The 21,348-nt window shown below is 45.0% G+C and overlaps 1 protein-coding gene across 9 annotated transcripts in view; it reads right to left on the bottom strand.

Moving 5' to 3' along the window:
- Positions 1-21,348, bottom strand: part of ARHGEF2 (Rho/Rac guanine nucleotide exchange factor 2) — a 352,466-nt gene that overhangs the window by 34,861 nt on the left and 296,257 nt on the right. For all 9 annotated transcript variants that reach the window (XM_068252215.1, XM_068252218.1, XM_068252216.1 and 6 more), the window contains 7 exons: positions 10,639-10,706; positions 7,743-7,806; positions 6,386-6,518; positions 4,880-4,989; positions 2,895-3,041; positions 2,550-2,800; positions 214-339 (listed from right to left, as the gene is read on the bottom strand). In XM_068252215.1, coding sequence (XP_068108316.1) covers positions 214-339; positions 2,550-2,800; positions 2,895-3,041; positions 4,880-4,989; positions 6,386-6,518; positions 7,743-7,806; positions 10,639-10,706 — 899 coding nt within the window. The remainder of the gene's footprint in view (positions 1-213; positions 340-2,549; positions 2,801-2,894; positions 3,042-4,879; positions 4,990-6,385; positions 6,519-7,742; positions 7,807-10,638; positions 10,707-21,348) is intronic.

Here is a 21,348-nt window from a genome sequence, read left to right as displayed (position 1 = left end):
GGGTCGTGTAATAGAGGGCAGCTCAGGAGCGGAGTATTGTGCACATACTGGATTGGGTCGTGTAATAGAGGGCAGCTCAGGAGCGGAGTATTGTGCACATACCGGATTGGGCCATGTAATAGAGGGCAGCTCAGGAGCGGAGTATTGTGCACATACTGGACCAGGTCATGTTATAGAGGGCATCCAACCATGGTGGAGGTCTCAGACACTCACCCGTATGAGCTGCTGGAACTTCTTATCGCGGGAGAAGAGTTCCTTGTAGAGCTTCACTGCTTTCTGATGCTGGCTGCAGAACTCGGTGTAAGCCTTCTTCATGTGCTCCGCGTTGGTCCCTGAAAACTACAACAACCACATCGTGTAAATGGCATCACCACACCACCCACGTTCCAAAACAGAAACCCAGTGAGGACTTTCCTGAGGAGACCTTGTAGCTCCTGCACCAAACTCAAGTGTTCTGTGTGTGGCAAACCACCATTCTGCTGTACGATCCAGCAGACAACGTCCAAACCATGAGCTACTTATTGCTGTCTGTAACTATGAATATCTTAGGAAGACTTATCTTTTTCACTTCATTACCTCTCCACCTCAGGATGGAAAAAAAAGTTTTTGGCCTGTGGGGGGAGTCTGAGCATTTTGCGGGCTGAACATATAGTCTGTTGGTGAGTGGAGTCTTGGCCTGTTGGGGGGTGGAAATTTGACCCGTGGAGGGTTAACTCTTTGCCTGTTCGGGGGGCGGAGGCTCAGCAAGTCACGGGTGGAAATTCAGCCCTGTTGTGGGGTGGAGTTTCAGCCTGTAGAGGGTGGAACTCCAAGGGCTTGATTCACTAACCGACGCTAAGCCGGTTAGTGAGCCCTAATAGATAGTTGGCGCAAACCATAGCGTTAGGTGGTTTGCGCCCATAGGACAACCCAGATTGCACGCAGCGCGGCAGTAATAGTGCGTGGTGCAACGATAACGTTGCACCCGCTGCCCTGTAAACGTCGCACAAGGTGCGCCAAAAACGGCGCATCGGGTGCCTCTTCAAGCAGCGCATTGATGCGCCTTTTCGAAGGCACCTGATGTGCCGTTTTCGGTTCACCGGGTGCAACGTTTACAGGGCAGCGGGTGCGACGCGCACTATTACTGTCCCGTCGCGCTGCGCGCGCACTGAACGGGTCAGTACGCGAAGTAGCTCTGCGCGGCCGTTAGTGCATGCAGAGCTTATTTAAGGGGCACTAAAGGCTTTTCACAGTGGCGCTAACAGTTAGGGCCGTTTTGTAAATCAAGCCCCAAGTCTGTAAACCAACACACCAATATCGGCTTACCTTCATTAATGCTATTTTAGGAACTTTGCAATTGACCTGAGGAACACATGTGATAAAGGAACAAAAGTTCGAGCCAATTGTGTGCTTCCTTATGTATTTGAAGATGCAGACATCAGACCCATTTGTTTTTTTCAGTGAATAAAAGTATTATCTCTGAACCCTATTGAACTTATATCAATGTAAGTTTACTACTTATCCTCTTTTAGGTGTTTTTTAATCATTTTGTTTCATCTGAAGCCTCCTATTGTTGTCTTGTAAGTTAATGGCCAACTTAAAGAGACACTGAAGCGAAAAAAAAATGATATTATGATTTGTATGTGTAGCACAGCTAAAACATTTAAGGTGCCCATACACTCGTCAGATTGGCAGCAGATAGATAAGAAATGCATCTGATGATCTATCTGATGCGTTTTTAGAACATTTTTTACCAGGATAGAATTCCAATAGATTTCAGTTTGAAATCTATTGAAATTCGATCTGATGGCATTTTTTTGCCATCAGATTTCCATTAAGGCCAATGCAAACTGATAAGCAATCTCATCAGATCGACCTAAATTTTCTACCCTGCAAGTTCGATGGAAATCCATCGAAATCGATCGAAATCGGCCGTCGATCGGTCGATTGGCCAACCGATTTGCAATCGATCGATCGATCAGGATCGATTGGTCAGCCAGAAAATCGGCTGAGTGTATGGGCTGCTTAAGATCAGATACATCGGTGTAATTGTTTCCAGTACAGGAAGAGTTGAGAAACTCCAGTTGTTATCTCTATGCAAACAAGCCATTAAGCTCTCCGACTAAGTTAGTCGTGGAGAGGGCTGTTATCTGACTTTTATTATCGCAACTGTTCCTGGACTATTTACTTTTCCTCTGCTAGAGGAGAGGTCATTACTTCACAGACTGCTCTGAAAGACTCATTTTGAATGCTGAGTGTTGTGTAATCTGCACATATTAGAGAATGATGCAATGTTGGAAAAAACACTATATACCTGAAAATAAAAGTATGAGAATATTTTCTTTGCTGCTAATCTTCTAGTAATTATTCATAGTACACAACCAATTCACTATATCATATTTTTTTTTCGCTTCAGTGTCTCTTTAAGTGTCTGTACTGAACATGATGGTCTAACAGACCAACCCCTGGTTGATATGATGGAGATGTGTAGTCAATCAGAATGTACGTGGAACCCGTCCCCCACCCATACCCCTGTCTAGGAAGGGCAGGTGGTGGTGGCCAGCAGGTACCTGGTTGATGAGGATGTCTCCCAGCTTGTTGATGACAAAGTTCTTGTTGCTGTCGGAATCCAGGGAGTCCTTACGTCTCTCCAGCAGCTGGATGAGGAAGCGGATGTGGATGTCGCTGATCTCGTCCACACATGGGAACATCTTCTGGACCAGGGCCGGGTCCATCTGCAGGTCCTCCACCATTCCCTTGCGGAAGATATTGGTCATGATCTTCAGGGTTTTGACATGATGGACCTCAGTCTGGATGAGCTCTGTGAAGGAGGAGGAGAAGTGAGCGGAGATAATCGACTATGGTCACACACAGCAGCAGTCTATGGCCGGTTCCCCCTCGGTGACAACGCTCACCATAGATCACATCCTGGCGCTTCATCACGTCCTTCTTGTGCCTTTGCAGGTAGTTATTATCTACGGCTAAACTCCACGAATCTGCCTCAAATTCCTTCTCATCTGTAGCAAAGTCACTCATCAGCTGGTTGTAGAGGACATCGGCACCTGTTCCAGGCAAACAGATAATGAGAACTGCTTCATAGCGGACTACACAATTTTCAATCAACTTTATTGAAAGGACACAAACTGAGACAATCCTCAAAGTGGAACTAAACTCAGAATTTCCCCTCCGCTCTAAAAGATTAACCAAAGCATGATAACCTGTATGGGATTTTGGTACTTATCCGTTAGCCGGGCGCATCCGGCAGGTGGCGCTGTTGTAGCGAATTTCGATGCGCTGGGTTGTATCTAATTCCATTCATACTTCAACGTAGTACTGTGTGAATGGAAGCGCCGCAGGTGGCGCTAATTACATTGATACGTTGATAACAATACAGTGTTAATGGCAAGGAATACATTGTATTTGAAGTGGCTGGCACTTTTACATGGAATTCAAATGAAGGCGGCGGCAATGTAACAGATGAAGCCGCCGCCTTCGTCTGTTCTTCTTCTTCTTCTCCCGCTTTACCCTCCTCTCGCTTCTACAATGCTGGCAGCCTGCGGGGACATGCGTCTCCCCCCAGAGTCGTTTGTCACGGCAGGGAATCCTGCTTGTTTCCTTGCGACGAACGACTGTGTGTGGGGGGGGGGGGGGGGGGGGGACAGGCGTGCCCCCCCCCCCAGCTGGCAGGGTTGTATAGTTGAGAGAGGGCAAAGGGGGAGAAGAAGAACAGACGAAGGCGGCGGCTTCATCTGTTACATTGCCGCCGCCTTCATTTGAATTCCATTAAGTGCCAGTGCCGGCCACTTCAAATACAATGTATTCCTTGCCATTAACACTGTATCAACGTTGTTATCAACGTATCAATGTAATTAGCGCCACCTGCAGTACTACATTAACTAAGTATGAATGGAATTAGATACAACCCAGCGCATTGAAATTCGATACAACAGCGCCACCTGCCGGATGCGCCCGGCTAACGGATAGGTACCGGGATTTTTTTTCATTACAATTTATAAAAAAAGAAAACCTAAAAAATACTAAAGTTTTACTTGGTTTCAGAAGGCACTGGAAGGGTTACGCATCAGTGTTTATTATATGGAGAGCTGCCTTGGCAGAATTCTCCTGCAGTCTACTCACAGCTGCTGATAAGAACAAATTAGATAGATTTGTCTGGCTTAGCAAACACAGAACACAAAGAAGTGAATTTCTTCAGCAACTATATGTGGAATAAAGAGTTTTCATTGTGTGCTGTGTAAGAGGACGGGTCCGCTTTAACTTGTGAATGGTAAAAAAAAAAAAAAAAAAAACCCTGTTTTTAATTATCAACACAATGATTTTTTTGTTTTGTTTGAAACAGTTACATATTCCATCTTGAAAATCTGCTTAAGTGACCTGCAGCAACCAGGCTGAAAAAGTTAATCACAGGCTCTGTGGGAAAGGCTAGAGCTTTATAGATCACTATCCTCAGCATGCTGTTCAGAGCAGAGTACAGACAGAGCTCTGAGAAGACTGCCTTCTATTCTAGAGATGGTCACAGAGATGCTAATAAATCAAAGTTGAAGCAATTTTTATGCAAATACCTTTAATTGGTCCAATTCCAAGCTGCATAAAACTAGCATTAACTTGTAATTACTGTATTAGCATCTAACTCGACATCCTTGGTCTCCACTAGGTATGATCAATGAGACGCAAATATTTCTGAATTTATGCAAATGTATGCAATTTTTATTCAAATATATGAAGTTTTTCAAACTGCATATATTTGCATACATTTGCGCAAACTTAAACATATTTGCATGTCATTAATCATCTCATTGTCTCCACCAATCGAAGTGGCTGATAAATAAAGATTACCTATACCGTATTATGAAATCATCTTCCCAGGATTCTACACTCTCACCTTCATCAATAAGAGACTCCACCGATAGCGTCCGGTTCCTCATGTTCAGAGAGTCGGTGGACTGAGACAGGATCCTGCGAATGCCCAGCGGACTCTCATCATTCAGGTTCCTGCACAGAAAACACAAATCGTCATCCCACCGCCGATCTGAAGACCATTTCTATGGTCGATTGAAACAGAAAATGTTGTCAATCAGAATGTTGGATTCTGCGATCGTATCTGAAGGGAGAAAGAGCCCTAATTGTCCGGTTCATGCAAGCAATCGATAATGACCTTCCAATCACTTTCAATCCCTCAAATCTAATGGAGTGATCGCATAAGATGAAAACTTGTTGTACCGATTACATGAATAGCAAACCAAACACTTCCCTAATTGAGCTGATACAGAATTTTGCAAATTTCTATTGAGCCAACTACTGCAGGTTGACAACAAAGCGCCGCCTTGATTTCATTGGATTGGCCCATTTTCAAGTGGTCTACATTTGCATAAAAAAGTGCATAATTCTTTCTCAACTCAGAATTATTTGCATCTCATTAACCATTACTACGGACAGGTAGGACAGGGACACACTAGGTCGATTTTTGGCAGCGTTTTTGGATCGCCGATTCCCAAAATTGCTTTGCCAATATATTTAAATGTTGGGGAGCCCACTAATGCCAAATACAGCATTTTGAGCCCTTTTGCGATCAATGCTGATTTAGGGGGTGAACGTTTGGAATTTTAAATAAAGTTAATTATACTTACCGAGTGTTCCGATGTCTGGCTTCCACCCGTAGCCCCGCCCCTCAGCAGAAGAGGTCACAGGCGCTTCTCTGATTGGTCCAAAAGAAGCACGTACGACCTCTTCCATCAGAGGGAGGGGCTACGGACAGAAGCCAGACATCCGGACACCTGGTAAGTATAATAAAATGTATTTAAATACAAAAATAAAATGCTAATTGGAAGCTGCAGCGCTTTTAATTCGCGCCAGCGCTGTGTACAGCGATTCCTAGTGGGTTCCAGCCCTTACAGACAGCTACAAAATGCAGTTAGGGTTCTTTTCCACTTGCTGCGATCCGTTTCAAAAAGCAGGTTATGGACGTTTTTCCAATTGCGGTCCTCATTTTGCAGCAGTAAAATTCGATTTTCCCCAAAACGCAATTGCCAGCCTGCACAATTTTTCATTGTGGTGATTGGAAATTGAAGGAAACGCGATTTTGGCTTCGATCGCGCTGCCTAATGGAAAAGCCTGCTCAATAACACCGAGCTCAGACAGTAGAATAGACAGGCTTATTGGGGTCCTCCTCAGGCAGTACAATAGACAGCCTTACTGGGGTCCTCCTCAGGCAGTACAATAGACAGCCTTATTGGGGTCCTCCTCAGACAGTAGAATAGACAGCCTTATTGGGGTCCTCCTCAGGCAGTACAATAGACAGCCTTATTAGGGGTCCTCCTCAGGCAGTACAATAGACAGCCTTATTGGGGGTCCTCCAGGCCTGCTGGGAGATGAAGTCTGCAGCGCTCACCCTGCTATGTTGGTGGTGGAGACACTCTTGGAGAGGGATAAAGATGGCCGCCCGCGTCGGGATCCCAGTAAGGAGTGTCGGAGGCTGTCAGACGGGTATATTGCCGAGTTGGGTCGCTCCCGGAGTGTAGTGGCTGCAAATGACAGAAACACAAAGAGAATCAGTCACACAGTATCCATATAACCTGTCCTCCTCTATATGCTGCAGAACTACAAGTCTCAGGCCATGCTGACGGCACATGGACAAGCTGGGACTTGAAGTCAGGGTTGCCACCTCATCACATCGGAGTTATACAGGTTCTGGGGTTACTCACACTAAACTGCATCTAACTAGGCACAAGGCATGTATAATTCATATGTGCTGGTATTTAAAGGGATATGAGGTGGCAACCCTACTTGTAGTCCACAACCAGTGGAGGAAATATCTACATACAAAGCATTTCCACCAGCACTTCAGTTCCTATACGTAACAGCTGGAAAATGCCATGACTGCAGACCTAAAGAGGCCCTGTAGTAAATTACTCAGGACACTCACTTTTATGGGAATGTTTCTGGTTTCAGCATCAAAAAACTCTTCCTATAGCTATATATTGTTGTAGATTGGTATGTGACTACACCCCTCCCAGTGATGCTTAGCCCAAGCGGTTTCGCTATGTAGAGTTCTACTCCTAAAGCATTCTGGGAGAACAGAGATCTTTTCTACTGGCTTTAGAACTCTCAGTAAACAAACATTCTGCAGAGCTGCTCCTGACAGGACTAAATATGGCGCACTTTGTGATAAGTTTTAAAATGCAAATAGGTTTTTTTGTTTTTTTTTAAATTCATTACGTTATTTTGACTACAGTTCATCTTTCAATATAAATATCACAAAATGTTGGGTTTATTTCTGCATCAAGTTCCCAACATCCTGCGTTCTCATCATGTGTCCCTGGGGGTACTTACTATATTTATTAGTTGTGGCGGGGTGCTTGAGATTATTGTGTACATATTAGGGGGTACTCTGCAAACATGCTACAATAGTGTTGAGAAACTATGAACTGAACTCTGATGGTTTGTGCGGAGTGCTCCTGCCTGCAGGTGCAGCATTGTCCTCAAGGGGGCAGTAAAGCACCAGATATACAATTCATTGCTTGGTTTCAAGGACACAAAGAATTTTTAAACATAAACGTTATTAACCAATTACGGACTACGAACCATGCTGCTCTGGCCCCTTAAAGGACAACTAAACAGAGGGATACGGAGGCTGCCTTATGCGGTTTCTTTAAAGCAATGCCAGTTGCCTGGCAGCCCTGCTGATCCTCTGCCTCTAATACTTTTACTTTTTCCCCATGTAGTAGCAATACGAATGAGATACGTACATTTATTTCGTAAGGACACATTCTGTAGGGCGGAGCTGTTCTTTATGAAAGCGGCTTTTTGTTGCTGTAGGAAGAAAAAAGTAAATTTATGATTATTGTTTTAGTAAACTACGTTACATAGTCATTTGAGTTGAAAAAAGACATACGTCCATCGAGTTCAACCAGAGAACAAAGTACAACTCCAGCCTGCTCCCTCACATATCCCTGCTGATCCAGAGGAAGGCGAAAAACCCTTACAAGGCATGGTCCAATTAGCCCCAAAAGGGAAAAATTCCTTCCCGACTCCAGATGGCAATCAGATAAAATCCCTGGATCAACATCGTTAGGCATTACCTAGTAATTGTAGCCATGGATGTCTTTCAACGCAAGGAAAGCATCTAAGCCTCCTTTAAATGCAGATATAGAATTTGCCATAACGACTTCCTGTGGCAAGTGGCAATGCATTCCACATGTTAATCACTCTTACTGTAAAGAACCCTTTCCTAAATAAATGGCTAAAACGTTTTTCCTCCATGCGCAGATCATGTCCTTTGAGAAGGCCTAGGGACAAAAAGCTCATCCGCCAAGCTATTATATTGCCCTCTGATGTATTTATACATGTTAATTAGATCCCCTCTAAGGTGTCTTTTCTCTAGACTAAATAAACCCAGTTTATCTAACCTTTCTTGGTAAGTGAGACCTTCCATCCTACGTATCAATTTAGTAGCCCGTCTCTGCACCTGCTCTAAGACTGCAATGTGTAATATTACACACTCTCTGGCATACTAGCGTATGACAGGCTTAAAAGCGAGAGATGTCAGTATTCGCCTATAGGGGGAGTTAGATATAAGTTACCACTGCTGTAACTCCTAGCTCCCTCCTCCCCCAATACCAGTCAGTCACCTTCACTTCCCATACTCCAGTGTCAGGCACCCAAGTCATTCAACATCAACAGTTTCGAAAAATTAAACAAGCCTCTCCAGGTTGTTACTGCTGTCTTTGTTCCTGGTAAAGAGATTTTCCCCATTTCTCAGGAGATGACCTTAAAATGAAAGATATGTGGAGGTTGCCATATTTGCTTTTAACAATGCACATTGCCTGGCACCCCTGCTGATCCTCTGCCTCTTATACTTTTAGCCACAGACCCTGAACAAGCATGCAGCAGATCTGGTGCTCTGACTGTAGCGTGACTGGATTAGCTGCATGTGTGCTTCAGACACTACTGAAGCCAAAGAGATCAGCAGGATAGCCAGGCAACTGGTATTGTTTAAAATCGAACAAATATGGCAGTCTCCTTATCCCTCTCAGTTCAGGTTTCCTTAAAGAGAACCAGAGATGAAGCACCCTCATGTATTTTACCTTATAAATCAGTGGGAACATGACAGTAAACACCTAGGGCTTGATTCACAAAGCGGTGCTAACTGTTAGCATGCCTGTGAAAAGCCCCTTAGCACGCCTAATAGAGCTTTTCGCGCGCTAATTTGCGTGCATAAAGGTTTACGCGCGTAAAGTTTTGCACGCATAACTTTGTGCGTGATTTCTTAAAGCTTTGTGCGTGCTAACTACTTCGCACCCTAGTTAGCACGCCCAAAGCTTTTAGGCTAGGTTAGCACCGCTTTGTGAATCAAGCCCCTAATCTGCTCTCTGTTTCATTGTTCTGTTTAATCTGACTGTTATCACCTCTGATAAGAATCCCCGACTGAGCATTCAGTCTAGCTTTACTATGGAATGATTATAGCTGAGTCTGTCTTCTCTGGTGTCTTTTCAAGCCCAAGCCTGTCCCCTTGTGGCTCTGCTATAATGACTCAGCTATAATTATTCCCTGCAAAGCCAGAATCAATGCTCAGTCCGGGATTCTTATCTCAGCTAGATAACAGACACTTTTAGCAGTGAGGCTGAAACAGAGAGCAGAGTAAGTGTTTTCTCTAATGTTCCCACTGATATATATGGTAAAATACACAAGGGTGCTTCGCCTCTGGTTCCCTCTAAATGATAGAATCGAGCAAAGAGGACACAGATGGCAATAAAGTTTCAGCCCCTTTCACACAAAAAAAAGCCTTGGAACTATTTATTGCCATCTGATGGTGGACATACATCAGGTGACTTGGTGGCCCATCGACCATCCAATTCCGATTATTATCGAATGAAAATCGGTGCCACCAAGAGCATGCCTGATCGACAATTTCGGGCCGAAGATGGCCGCATGTATCGATCGGAGGTACTGCAAGATGTCGGACCATCGTGGTCGGTCAGGTGCGCGGCAGTAATGGTGTGTGGTATCGGGGCGGACGGCGATACTCCCGGCGCTGTTCCAAGGCATATATAAATGTGTATGTATGTGCAGTTATACATTACCTGTCCTGTGCCGCATTGCTCGTCCTCTTCCAAATCTGCCGCTATCACTTTCTATACACGCTGCTGACGCATAGCACGCCGGTGCACGTGTGACATCATACTTGCGTCACGCCGCCCGCCATGTGTAGGAAAGAGAGGTGGATTTGGAATACGACAGGCACCACGACACAGGACAGGTAATACATACACATTTATACATTAGGGGAACAGCGGCAAGGCGGCATGCTCGGCCGACTCAGGAGAAATGTTATGCTGAAATCGATCAGGAATTGGCCTGCGGTGTGTGGGCAGCCATCAGATCTCGCTCTAATCAGATTCCATCAGAGAGCGATTTGCCTCTTGCTCGAATCTGCCCATCATCGCCAGATGCATGGCTGCCATTTTACACACCCCACTCCCTGACAAATCTGACCAGAGAAACAAAACTCTGCAGTAGGAACACTGACATCAATAAAAATAACTTTCTGAGGTTCTGACACCTCCCCACTTTATTCCGACCTACAAAGCAGCTGTGGTCAATTTCTTTATGTGCATATATCAGAGTAAAAAGGTCAGCACTTACCTTCTGTTTGACCTTGGTGCAGCTAGGTAGAGAGTCCTTGCAGCGGTTGTGTATTGTCACATTGCATGCTGGGAAGAGAAAGGAAAACCATTCAGCTACATTACAGGTTCAATAAGCGCAATACACAACCTACTGTACACACTATTTAATGTCATCATATATAGTCTATAACAAAATCAATAGCATTAGTCTCATGTTATGCAGAGATTGTTCACAAAATGATTGGTGTAACATGGCTGTCACTGCCCCATGTCCACACCCTGCTTCTCTATGGCCTCAATTCACTAAACTTATCTCCTGTCTTTAATAACTCTTCTAGAGTTGTTACCATGGTGATGAGGCATGTAGTATTCAGGAAACATTTTACCTCAGGCAAGCCTAAAGTTAACTTTTCTGTCTTTAAATTAACTCTCCAATCCTTAAAATAACTCCAGAGTTAAAGACAGGCTGTTAATTAGCTGCATGTGAAAATAACTACAGAGGAGGTAAATTAACTACAGAGGAGGTAAATTAACTACAGAGGAGGTAAATTAACTACAGGAGAGGTAACTTAAGGAATGAAGAGGTAAGATAACTCTCTCACGTGTGGAGGTAAGTTTTCTCTTGCCTTATTATCTCTAGCATGATCTTAGTGAATTGAGGCCAATGGCTTTCTCAAATACAAATCCATAGCTCCCAACTGTCCCTCTTTTGGAGGGACAGTCCCTCTTTGGGAACCCAGTCCCTCTTTCCTCCTCATTTGTCCCTCTTTCAAGACTTTGTCCCTCTTTCTATGTAAATATATATATATTTCTCTACTGAAAAATGTGGGATTGGCCTCAATTCACTAAGATCATGCTGGAGATAATAAGGCAAGAGAAAACTTACCTCCACATAGTGAGAGAGTTACCTTATCTCTTCATTCCTTAAGTTACCTCTCCTGTAGTTAATTTACCTCCTCTGTAGTTAATTTACCTCCTCTGTAGTTATTTTCACACGCAGTTAACAGCCTGTCTTTAACTCTGGAGTTATTTTAAGGATTGGAGAGTTAATTTAAAGACAGAAGAGTTAACTTTAGGCTTGCCTGAGGTAAAATGTTTCCTGAATACTACATGCCTTATCACCATGGTAACAACTCTAGAAGAGTTATTAAAGACAGGAGATAAGTTTAGTGAATTGAGGCCATATAGACTCTAAACTTTATTCCCATCCTTTAAATTGATATATTTTTAATTTTCAAATGTTAATATGAAGGGAAATGAACCAGGATAGAAAGGACCAGTGTGGTTTGAGTTATAAAACATCACATTTTTCTTATGAAATCTTTATGGTATGCGTGACTAGGGGTGTGATGGGGCGTGCCTTAAGTGTCCCTCTTTCTCATCTTAAAAAGTTGGGAGGTATGCAAAGCACCAATATCTCTGACCTCACACTGTTCCCTACCAAATAATCTCCAGCTGTCCAATGTTCAGGGATTGATTAAGCGTGGCGTAGAACATAACAGAGTCCTGCAGGGAAGATTACTGCCATAAAACACATAGAAGCAATTTGGTCCGGAAAGTTTTTCCCACAATAACTTTTTGTGGCCATTTTGCACAACCCCATAGGGAGATACGTCTGACCCCCGGCCCAGTGGAAGACAATTACAGCACTTATACAAAGCAAGCCAAATGCTGCAGACATTCTACCAGCATATTAAACTGCAAATGGTGGGAATACCCGAGGTGACATGTGACCTAATGAGATAAACGTGTACAGTACAAAACATATAACGAACCAGGCTGTTTTACTTGCTTTATTTTGCTGCCTAAAAGTTAATTGCTAGGCAAGGAAGGGACAGCTTCTGTCTTGTCAGGAATATAGTAAACCTTGCTGATAAGCAAATTACAGCCATAAACGTTTTCCTGGCAGAATACAACTGAGGGCAGGGAGAGATAAAATACATGGACTATTGACCTTTTATCTTTGGGACACTTAATAGTCTGCCACTAATTAGAGACAGTAAACATTCAACCTGCTTTGTAAATGTTTAAATAAATGTAAAAAAAAACGTGGGGATACTTAAAGGGAAACTGTAGGGGGGGGGGGGGGGGGAGGAGAAATGAGTTGAAGTTACCCAGGGCTTTCTATGGTCCCCCGCAGACATCCTGTGCCCGCGCAGCCACTCACCGATGCTCTGGCCCCGCCTCCGTTTCACTTCTGGAATTTCAGACTTTAAAGTCTGAAAACCACTGCGCCTGCACGCCCGTGTCCTCACTCCCGCTGATGGCACCAGGAGCACACGGCGCAGGCACAGACCATCATGGGCCTGCGCAGTATGCTTCTGGTGCCATCAGTGGGATCGAGGACACGGCAACGCAGGTGCAGTGGTTTTCAGACTTTAAAGTCTGAAATTCCAGAAGTGAACCAGAGGCGGGGCCGGAGCATTGGGGAGTGGCTGCACAGGCACAGGATGTCTGCGGGGGACCATTAAAAGCCCTGGGTAACTTCAGCTCATTTTCCCCCGACCCCCCTACAGTATCCCTTTAAAAAGAGACACTAAAGTCTTTTTTTTAACCTTATTTTCTTCGTAAGTCCTCTTTAACATTACATTCTAAGCGGATTTCCGCATTCCCGCGGCAGAACGAGTGATTTATAGCAAAGAAATAGCCCAGCAAAGTTCCTGGGCTCGCAGATCTTTCTTTCGGGTACAGGCAGAGCTGTACGCAGCAGCTCTGCCTCTACTCCCGTCAATCTCCACCTCTCCCCGCCCCTCTCAGTCTTCTTTCACTGAGAGGGGCGGTGAGAAGGCGGAGATTGACTGGAGAAGAGGCAGAGCTACTGCACACAGCTCTGCCTCTACCAGGAAGCAAAATCTACGACCTGCAAAGTCGTAGAACTTTGCAGGTCGATTTCTTTGCTATACATCACTTGTTCTGCCGCGGGAATGCGGCAAATCCGCTTAGAATTTAATACTGAAGACGACTTAAGAAAAAAATCAGGTAAAAAAAAGAGACTTCAGTGTCTCTTTAAGGGTGCCTTCAGAATTACATTTCCGTAAAGCAACATGGCAGCCTCCGTACAATATGGCCGCTCAAAGTGAATTAATAAGCAGCGATACATGACAGAGCTCTGTCCTCACACCACTGTGCGTGGAGGAGGAATAAGTCAATGTATATGACCCCTCTACAGTCTGAAGTGTCAGTTTCCTTATATGTATATTTATTACTTCCCAACTCAACAAATCATGTCTCTCCACACTTCACTTCACACTGCAACTTCCATGTTGTATTTACCCATCATCCTACCCTAATGTCTGTCATACATTACACTCAGTTTACGGTTGCTGACCAAACTATATGCGACATATTAACAGGAAGGAAAAAAGGGTCCTATTAATAGATATCATTATGAGATAAAAACACTGCTACATTTTACTCAATTCAATCTCACTCAAGGTTCTTCAGAAAGCAGAAGCTATAGTCATCACTACGTATGGTAGAAGAAGGGTGAGGCCTACAAATCAAAGAGCACCATCTCAACTGTGAAGTGTGGCGGTGGCAGTAGTATGCTGTGCGGGTGTTTGCTGGAAAGGGACTGATTGACCCTAGACTTTTATGGACATGACTAGGGTAGGGATTAGATTGTGAGCTTCTCTGAGGAACAGTTAATAACATGACTATGTGCTCTGTACAGTGCTGCAGAAGATGTCAGTGCTATATAAATACAGTGTTCTCCGCAGGCTCTTTTAGCCGGGTGCTCCACCCAGCTAATTTTGGTAAACACCTGGCTGTCAGTGGCTTGCCTCTTCATCCTCCTCCTATACTGTAAGCAGAGTTGCACCTGCCCTGCATTACCCAGTCACGCCCCACCCAGCTACTTTTTCATGCCACCCAGCGTGAAAACATTTCTGGGGAGAACACTGTAAATACATAATATTAATATTATAGACTATGACTATGGTAGGATTGGATTGCGAGTTCCTCTGGGGACAGTCCAGTGACATGACTATGTACTCTGTACAGTGCTGCAGAAGATGTTGGCGATATATAAATACTAAATAATAATAACAGACTTGAATCCCATTAAGAATCTGTGGACTGAACGGAGACAGCGTTTTAGGTCCTAAACAGTGACCAAGTTATAGACATTCATGGATCGCCGGAAATCATGAGTAATTGGTCAGGTTGTAGTAATTTGTGTATCGCCCTATCCACTTCAACTCAATTTGATTTTAGCAGAGGTATAACCGAGAATTGATTGAAGCGCTAACGATGTGTTACCTTCTATGGGGTATAATGCTATATCACCATCAGTCCACTGACCGCTTAATGGGGATTTTCCAATGTACCAGTTCAACTTTTTAATGTAGAAGTTGTCCAAAAATCAATCCAAATGTCATTAATTGGACACACTAGATTCACAGCAGATTATGGCAAAAGTAACAGACAACAAATGCAGCAACTCATTGTGAAAAGTTTGGAGGAAGGCTTTCCTAATGGTGTTTATTCATAAATTCAATTTATGTGATAAAAAGGCAAACCACAAAATATTAGCGCAGTGTTCGTTACCTTTTCACCCGCAACAAATAACATATAGAGTGTAAGATGAATGGGCCTCTAAAATATTATTACTGAATAATCCCTTTTAGAAAGAAATACTGTATTTCTTGGACTATAAGACTCACTATCTCTCCCCCAAAAGTGGAGTAAAAAAGTCACTGCGTCTTATAGTCCAAATGCAGGGAGTTCCTGACTTGTGAATACCTCCAACCCACCGTAATGTCAGGGACTCCCTGTACTGTGCCCGTGCAGAGGAAGACACAAGGGGGACACAAAAGGGCATAGAGGAGGACACAGGGAGACAAGAGGTACAAGGGGGTATGAGGTACAAGGGGGCATAATCCACAAGATGCCCCTTCACCATGGATGCACCAGGTTTAGTATATTTTTCCTCTGGTTTTTGTCCTCTAAACCTGGGTGCGTCTTATGGTCAGGAGCGTCTTATAGCCTGAAAAATACGGTAAACACCCAATTTGAAGGCCAGTAAGTGGTGGATCCAGCTTCAAATTTTTGGTGGGACACAAAGGGGGCAGGATGACTGGCTGGTGTGCCATTTGGGTGATCATAATCAATGTTTGTATGGAGAGCTTTAAATATTTTTTTTGCCTAAATTCAAAATTTAAGGCCAACTAGTTCAGCAATGATAGGAACCAAATGATGGAGCGGTTATTGAAGAAAAGCTACCTACACATGTAATTGGCTATTTTTTCTGGCAAGCTTTAAACCTTACTTGCTAGCAAGCTGCTTCCTGTGTGGACAGTTCACAGACAAATCATTCCAGCCCCCAGCCTGCGACGTTTCTACAAGCAAGGGGAGGGGGAAGAGGCAGGAGGGAGAGAAACGCAGGAGGTTTTTTTACAGACCCTATCTAGTTCACTGTATGCTGCTGGAGCCTGGAAACAGTTAAAGGACCACTATTGCAAAAAATTGTAAAATTAAAAATATGTGTAAACATATTTAGATAAGAAGTATGTAAAATGAGCCATAAATTACTTTTCTCCTATGTTGCTGTCACTTACAGTAGTTAGTAGAAATCTGACAGAACCAACAGGTTTTGGACTAGTCCACCTCTTCATGGGGGATTCTCATCAAGGCTTTTATTCTTTATAAAGACATTCCCTTAACCTTCCTGGCGGTAAGCCCGAGCTGAGCTGGGGCTATGCCGCGCAGGAGGATTTCTCAGGCCCTGCTGGGCCGATTTGCATACTTTTTTTTTGCAACACGCAGCTAGCACTTTGCTAGCTGCGTGTGCATTCCGATCGCCGCCGCTCCTCAGTGATTCGCCGCCGATTGCCGCGCCGCCCTCTCCCCCAGACCCCATGCGCTGCCTGGCCAATCAGTGCCAGGCAGCGCTGAGGGGTGGATCGGGACTCCCTTAGATGTCATGACGTTGGTGACGTCATCCCGCCCCGTCGCAATGATGATGGGGGAAGTCCTTCAGGAAATCCCGTTCTTTGAACGGGATTTCCTGACCAAAGATCGCCGGAGGCGATCGAAGCGGGCGGGGGGATGCCGCTGTACAGCGGCTATCATGTAGCGAGCCCTAGGCTCGCTACATGATTTAAAAAATAAAAATAAAAAATTTAAAAAATAGTGCTGCGCTGCCCCCTGGCGGTTTCTAATAGACCGCCAGGAGGGTTAAAAAAGATTTATACAATGATGCTGGCCAGCTTCCCTGCACGCTACACAATTTTATGGCAGTTGGACGGAGCAACTGCCATTCACTAAGGGCTCTTTCACATCAGACAACGCGAACAGGAGTCGTTCTCCTGCACGCGTTGTCTGCCTGCGGCGTGTCGTCGGGTATCTGCGGTGCGACGCAATCAGCGGCGGTAGCTGGTAATTAAACCCGACGGAAAACGCCGGCTCGCGGGTGCGTTGGAGGAAAAACTGCGCCCGGGTGCGTCGGAACCGCAACGCATCGAAACGCAGCGTCGAGTGTGAAAGGTATAATGAAAGTCTATGGACTTTCATCTTACCTTGGTTAACGCAAACGCACAAAGTCTGCCCTAATGTGAAAGAGCCCTAAGTGCTTTTGAAAATAAACAAAACCCTGAGAATGCCCCTCAATAAGATGGAATAGTCCAAAACCTGTCGATTCTGTCAGATTTCTACCACCTACTGCAACATAGGAGAAAAGTAGTTTGTGGCTCATTTTACTCTGGAAGAAACGTACTTCCTATTTGTAGGCGTTTACATGTATTTTACAATTTTTGCAATAGTGGTCTTTAACTGTATGTTACTGAGTGTGTGTGTGTGTGTGTGTGGCGGGGGTGGGGCACAGGGACTCCCAGTGGGGGCCAGTGCCCTGGTGTAGCTCCACCCATGCATGCACAGGCTAAATGGATGTCCCCCAACAGAGATCGGGGGCCGGTCCCTTAGGCAACATCGCTGGGCTGCAGCTGTACAGACACAATGTTGCCATACGGTTAGATTGAGGGCCGACGGAACGGGGAAGATGTGACATCACGCGGCAGGCAGGACGAGAAAAAAAAGCTATCAGCTATAGCTTAGCCGACTGGATCCACCTGTCAGATTGCTGGCTGAGTGGTCAGGGGGCTGCTGTACACACGCTGCGTTATCGTAGAGGTGGTCATTATCAGCTGCATCAGCCAACTTTTATCTTGCGTGCGTATGGGCCTTAGAGGACAATTGACATGAGAATACGGAGGCTGCCATATTTATTTCCTATTAAACAATACCAGTTCCCTGGCAGGTCTGCTGGTCTAATTGGTAGTGTCTGCTTCACCAGAAACAAGCATGCAGCTAATCTTGTCAGATCTGACAATAATGTCAGAAACCCCTGATCTGCTGCATGCTTGTTCCTGGTCTACGGCTGAAAGTATTAGAGGCAGAGGATCAGCAGGACAGCCAGGGAACTGGTATTGCTTAAAAGGTTAAAAAAAATAATGGCAGCCTCCATATCTCTCACTTCAGTTGTCCTTTAACCAAACACTGGGAATAGTTGCTGAAATTGCACTCGAGTTATTTGTAGCAGTCAGCATCCGTGCGTGGGAATGTTTAAAACTCAATTCTATGTAAATCAGGCGTTATGCAAATACACGAGAAATGCAAACGTTCAACCAGCAATTTACCAAGAACTGAAAAGTAAATCCTGAGATAGAGGAAGGGAGCGGCAGTGCGGGGGTTAATCTGCTCTAGGAAACGGCTTCCTCTCTGTGTATATATCGAGAACGGAAACCACTCCCTGCCAGCCACTAACAGCGCTCAGGCCTAAACTTCACTGTACTGAGGCAAAGAGGACCTGTCATATGCAGCACACACCACCGACAACTGCGAGGACAGCGCATGGGAATACAGGCAGAATAGAGAGAATACAGGCAGAATAGAGAGAATACAGGCAGAATAGAGGGAATACAGGCAGAATAGAGGGAATACAGGCAGAATAGAGGGAATACAGGCAGAATAGAGAGAATACAGGCAGAATAGAGGGAATACAGGCAGAACAGAGGGAATACAGGCAGAACAGAGGGAATACAGGTAGAACAGAGGGAATACAGGCAGAATAGAGGGAATACAGGCAGAATAGAGGGAATACAGGCAGAATAGAGAGAATACAGGCAGAATAGAGGGAATACAGGCAGAACAGAGGGAATACAGGCAGAACAGAGGGAATACAGGTAGAACAGAGGGAATACAGGCAGAATAGAGGGAATACAGGCAGAATAGAGGGAATACAGGCAGAATAGAGGGAATGCAGGCAGAATAGAAGGAATACAGGCAGAACAGAGGGAATACAGGCAGAACAGAGGGAATACAGGTAGAATAGAGGGAATACAGGCAGAATAGAGGGAATACAGGCAGAATAGAGAGAATACAGGCAGAATAGAGGGAATACTGGCAGAATAGAGGCAATACAGGCTGAACAGAGAGAATACAGGCAGAACAGAGGCAGTACAGGCAGAATAGAGGGAATGCAGGCAGAATAGAGGGAATATAGGCAGCATAGAGGGAATACAGGCAGCACAGGGAATACAAGCAGTACAGAGGGAATACAGGCAGAACAGAGGGAATACAGGCAGAACAGAGGGAATACAGGCAGAACAGAGGGAATACAGGCAGAACAGAGGGAATACAGGCAGAACAGAGGGAATACAGGCAGAACAGAGGCAGTACAGGCAGAACAGAGGGAGTATAGACAGAGTAGAGGGAATACAGGCAGAATAGAAGGAATGCAGGCAGAATAGATGGTGTATAGGCAGAAGAGGAAATACAGGCAGAACAGAGGGAATACAGGCAGAACAGAGGCAGTACAGGCAGAACAGAGGGAATACAGGCAGAACAGAGGGAATACAGGCAGAACAGAGGGAATACAGGCAGAACAGAGGGAATACAGGCAGAACAGAGGGAATACAGGCAGAATACAGGGAGTACAGGCAGAACAGAGGCAGTAGAGGCAGAACAGAGGGAGTATAGACAGGGTAGAGGGAATACAGGCAGAATAGAAGGAATGCAGGCAGAATAGAAGGAATGCGGGCAGAATAGATGGTGTATAGGCAGAATAGGGGGAATACAGGCAGAATAGAGGGAATATAGGCAGAATAGAGGGAATACAGGCAGAATAGAGGGAATGCAGGCAGAATAGAAGGAATGCAGGCAGAATAGAAGGAATGCAGGCAGAATAGAAGGAATGCAGGCAGAACAGAGGGGATACAGGCAGAACAGAGGGGATACAGGCAGAATAGAGGGAATAAAGGCAGAATAGAGGGAATGCAGGCAGAATAGAGGGAATGCAGGCAGAATAGAGGGAATGCAGGCAGAATAGAGGGAATGCAGGCAGAATAGAGGGAATACAGGCAGAACAGAGGGGATACAGGCAGAACAGAGGGGATACAGGCAGAATAGAAGGAATACAGGCAGAATAGAGGGGATACAGGCAGAACAGAGGGAATACAGGCAGAACAGAGGGGATACAGGTAGAACAGAGGGGATACAGGCAGAATAGAGGGAATATAGGCAGAATAGAGGGAATACAGGCAGAATAGAGGGAATATAGGCAGAATAGAGGGAATACAGGCAGAATAGAGGGGATACAGGCAGAATAGAGGGAATACAGGCAGAATAGAGGGAATGCAGGCAGAATAGAGGGAATGCGGGCAGAATAGAGGGAGTATAGGCAGAACAGAGGGAATACAGGCAGAACAGAGGCAGTAGAGGCAGAACAGAGGGAGTATAGACAGGGTAGAGGGAATGCAGGCAGAATAGAGGGAATGCAGGCAGAATAGAGGGAATACAGGCAGAATAGAGGGAATACAGGCAGAATACAGGGAGTATAGGCAGAATAGAGGGAATACAGGCAGAATAGAGGGAATACAGGCAAAATAGAGGGAATACTGGCAGAATAGAGGGAATACAGGCAGAATAGAGGGAATGCAGGCAGAATACAGGGAGTATAGGCAGAATAGAGGGAATACAGGCAGAATAGAGGGAATACAGGCAGAATAGAGGGAATACTGGCAGAATAGAGGGAATACAGGCAGAATAGAGGGAATGCAGGCAGAATACAGGGAGTATAGGCAGAATAGAGGGAATACAGGCAGAATACAGGGAGTATAAGCAGAATAGAGGGGATATAGGAAGAATACAGGGAGTATAGGCAGAGCAGAGGGGATACAGGCAGAATAGAGGGAATACAGGCAGAATAGAGGGAGTATAGGCAGAATAGAGGGAATACAGGCAGAATATAGCTTTGCTTTAAGCACATGGCATGGAAAGAATGACTAATCTATATTGTGTGTCACTATTCCAGTTCCTTCAATGAATCCACGTTTGCATCAGAGATTGGCATGCGTTTTACAATGTGTGTAATGTGCACAGTGCGTAATAAAAGGTTCCGCCCCCAGCACTCAGTCTGATACACCCACTCAGCCTCTGAATTCTATGGAAATTCTTTCCCAATGCTGGCAAGTACGCGTGGTGAGCCAGGTGCCCCGCTAGTGCGGAGACCGCCATCTTTGTAGGCTGAGCACATACATAAGCTGTGTCATCACAAAATTCCAGCAGAGACCCAAATTAAAGTGGACCTGAACTCTCGCACAGGACAGAAGGAAAACAGAGAAATGCACCCCTATGTATTTAGGGAGTTTAGCCTGTTTAATTCTCCCCTCATTTGTGACTAATCACAATTGTAATTTGATCTCTCCCCTGTGTCACATGACTGCCATGGCTG

Source organism: Hyperolius riggenbachi, chromosome 9, assembly GCF_040937935.1.
Source record: "Hyperolius riggenbachi isolate aHypRig1 chromosome 9, aHypRig1.pri, whole genome shotgun sequence".
Classification (NCBI taxonomy): Eukaryota; Metazoa; Chordata; class Amphibia; order Anura; family Hyperoliidae; genus Hyperolius; species Hyperolius riggenbachi.
Note: the sequence above shows the minus strand (reverse complement) of the source record. Positions and strands in the feature narration are given on the sequence as shown.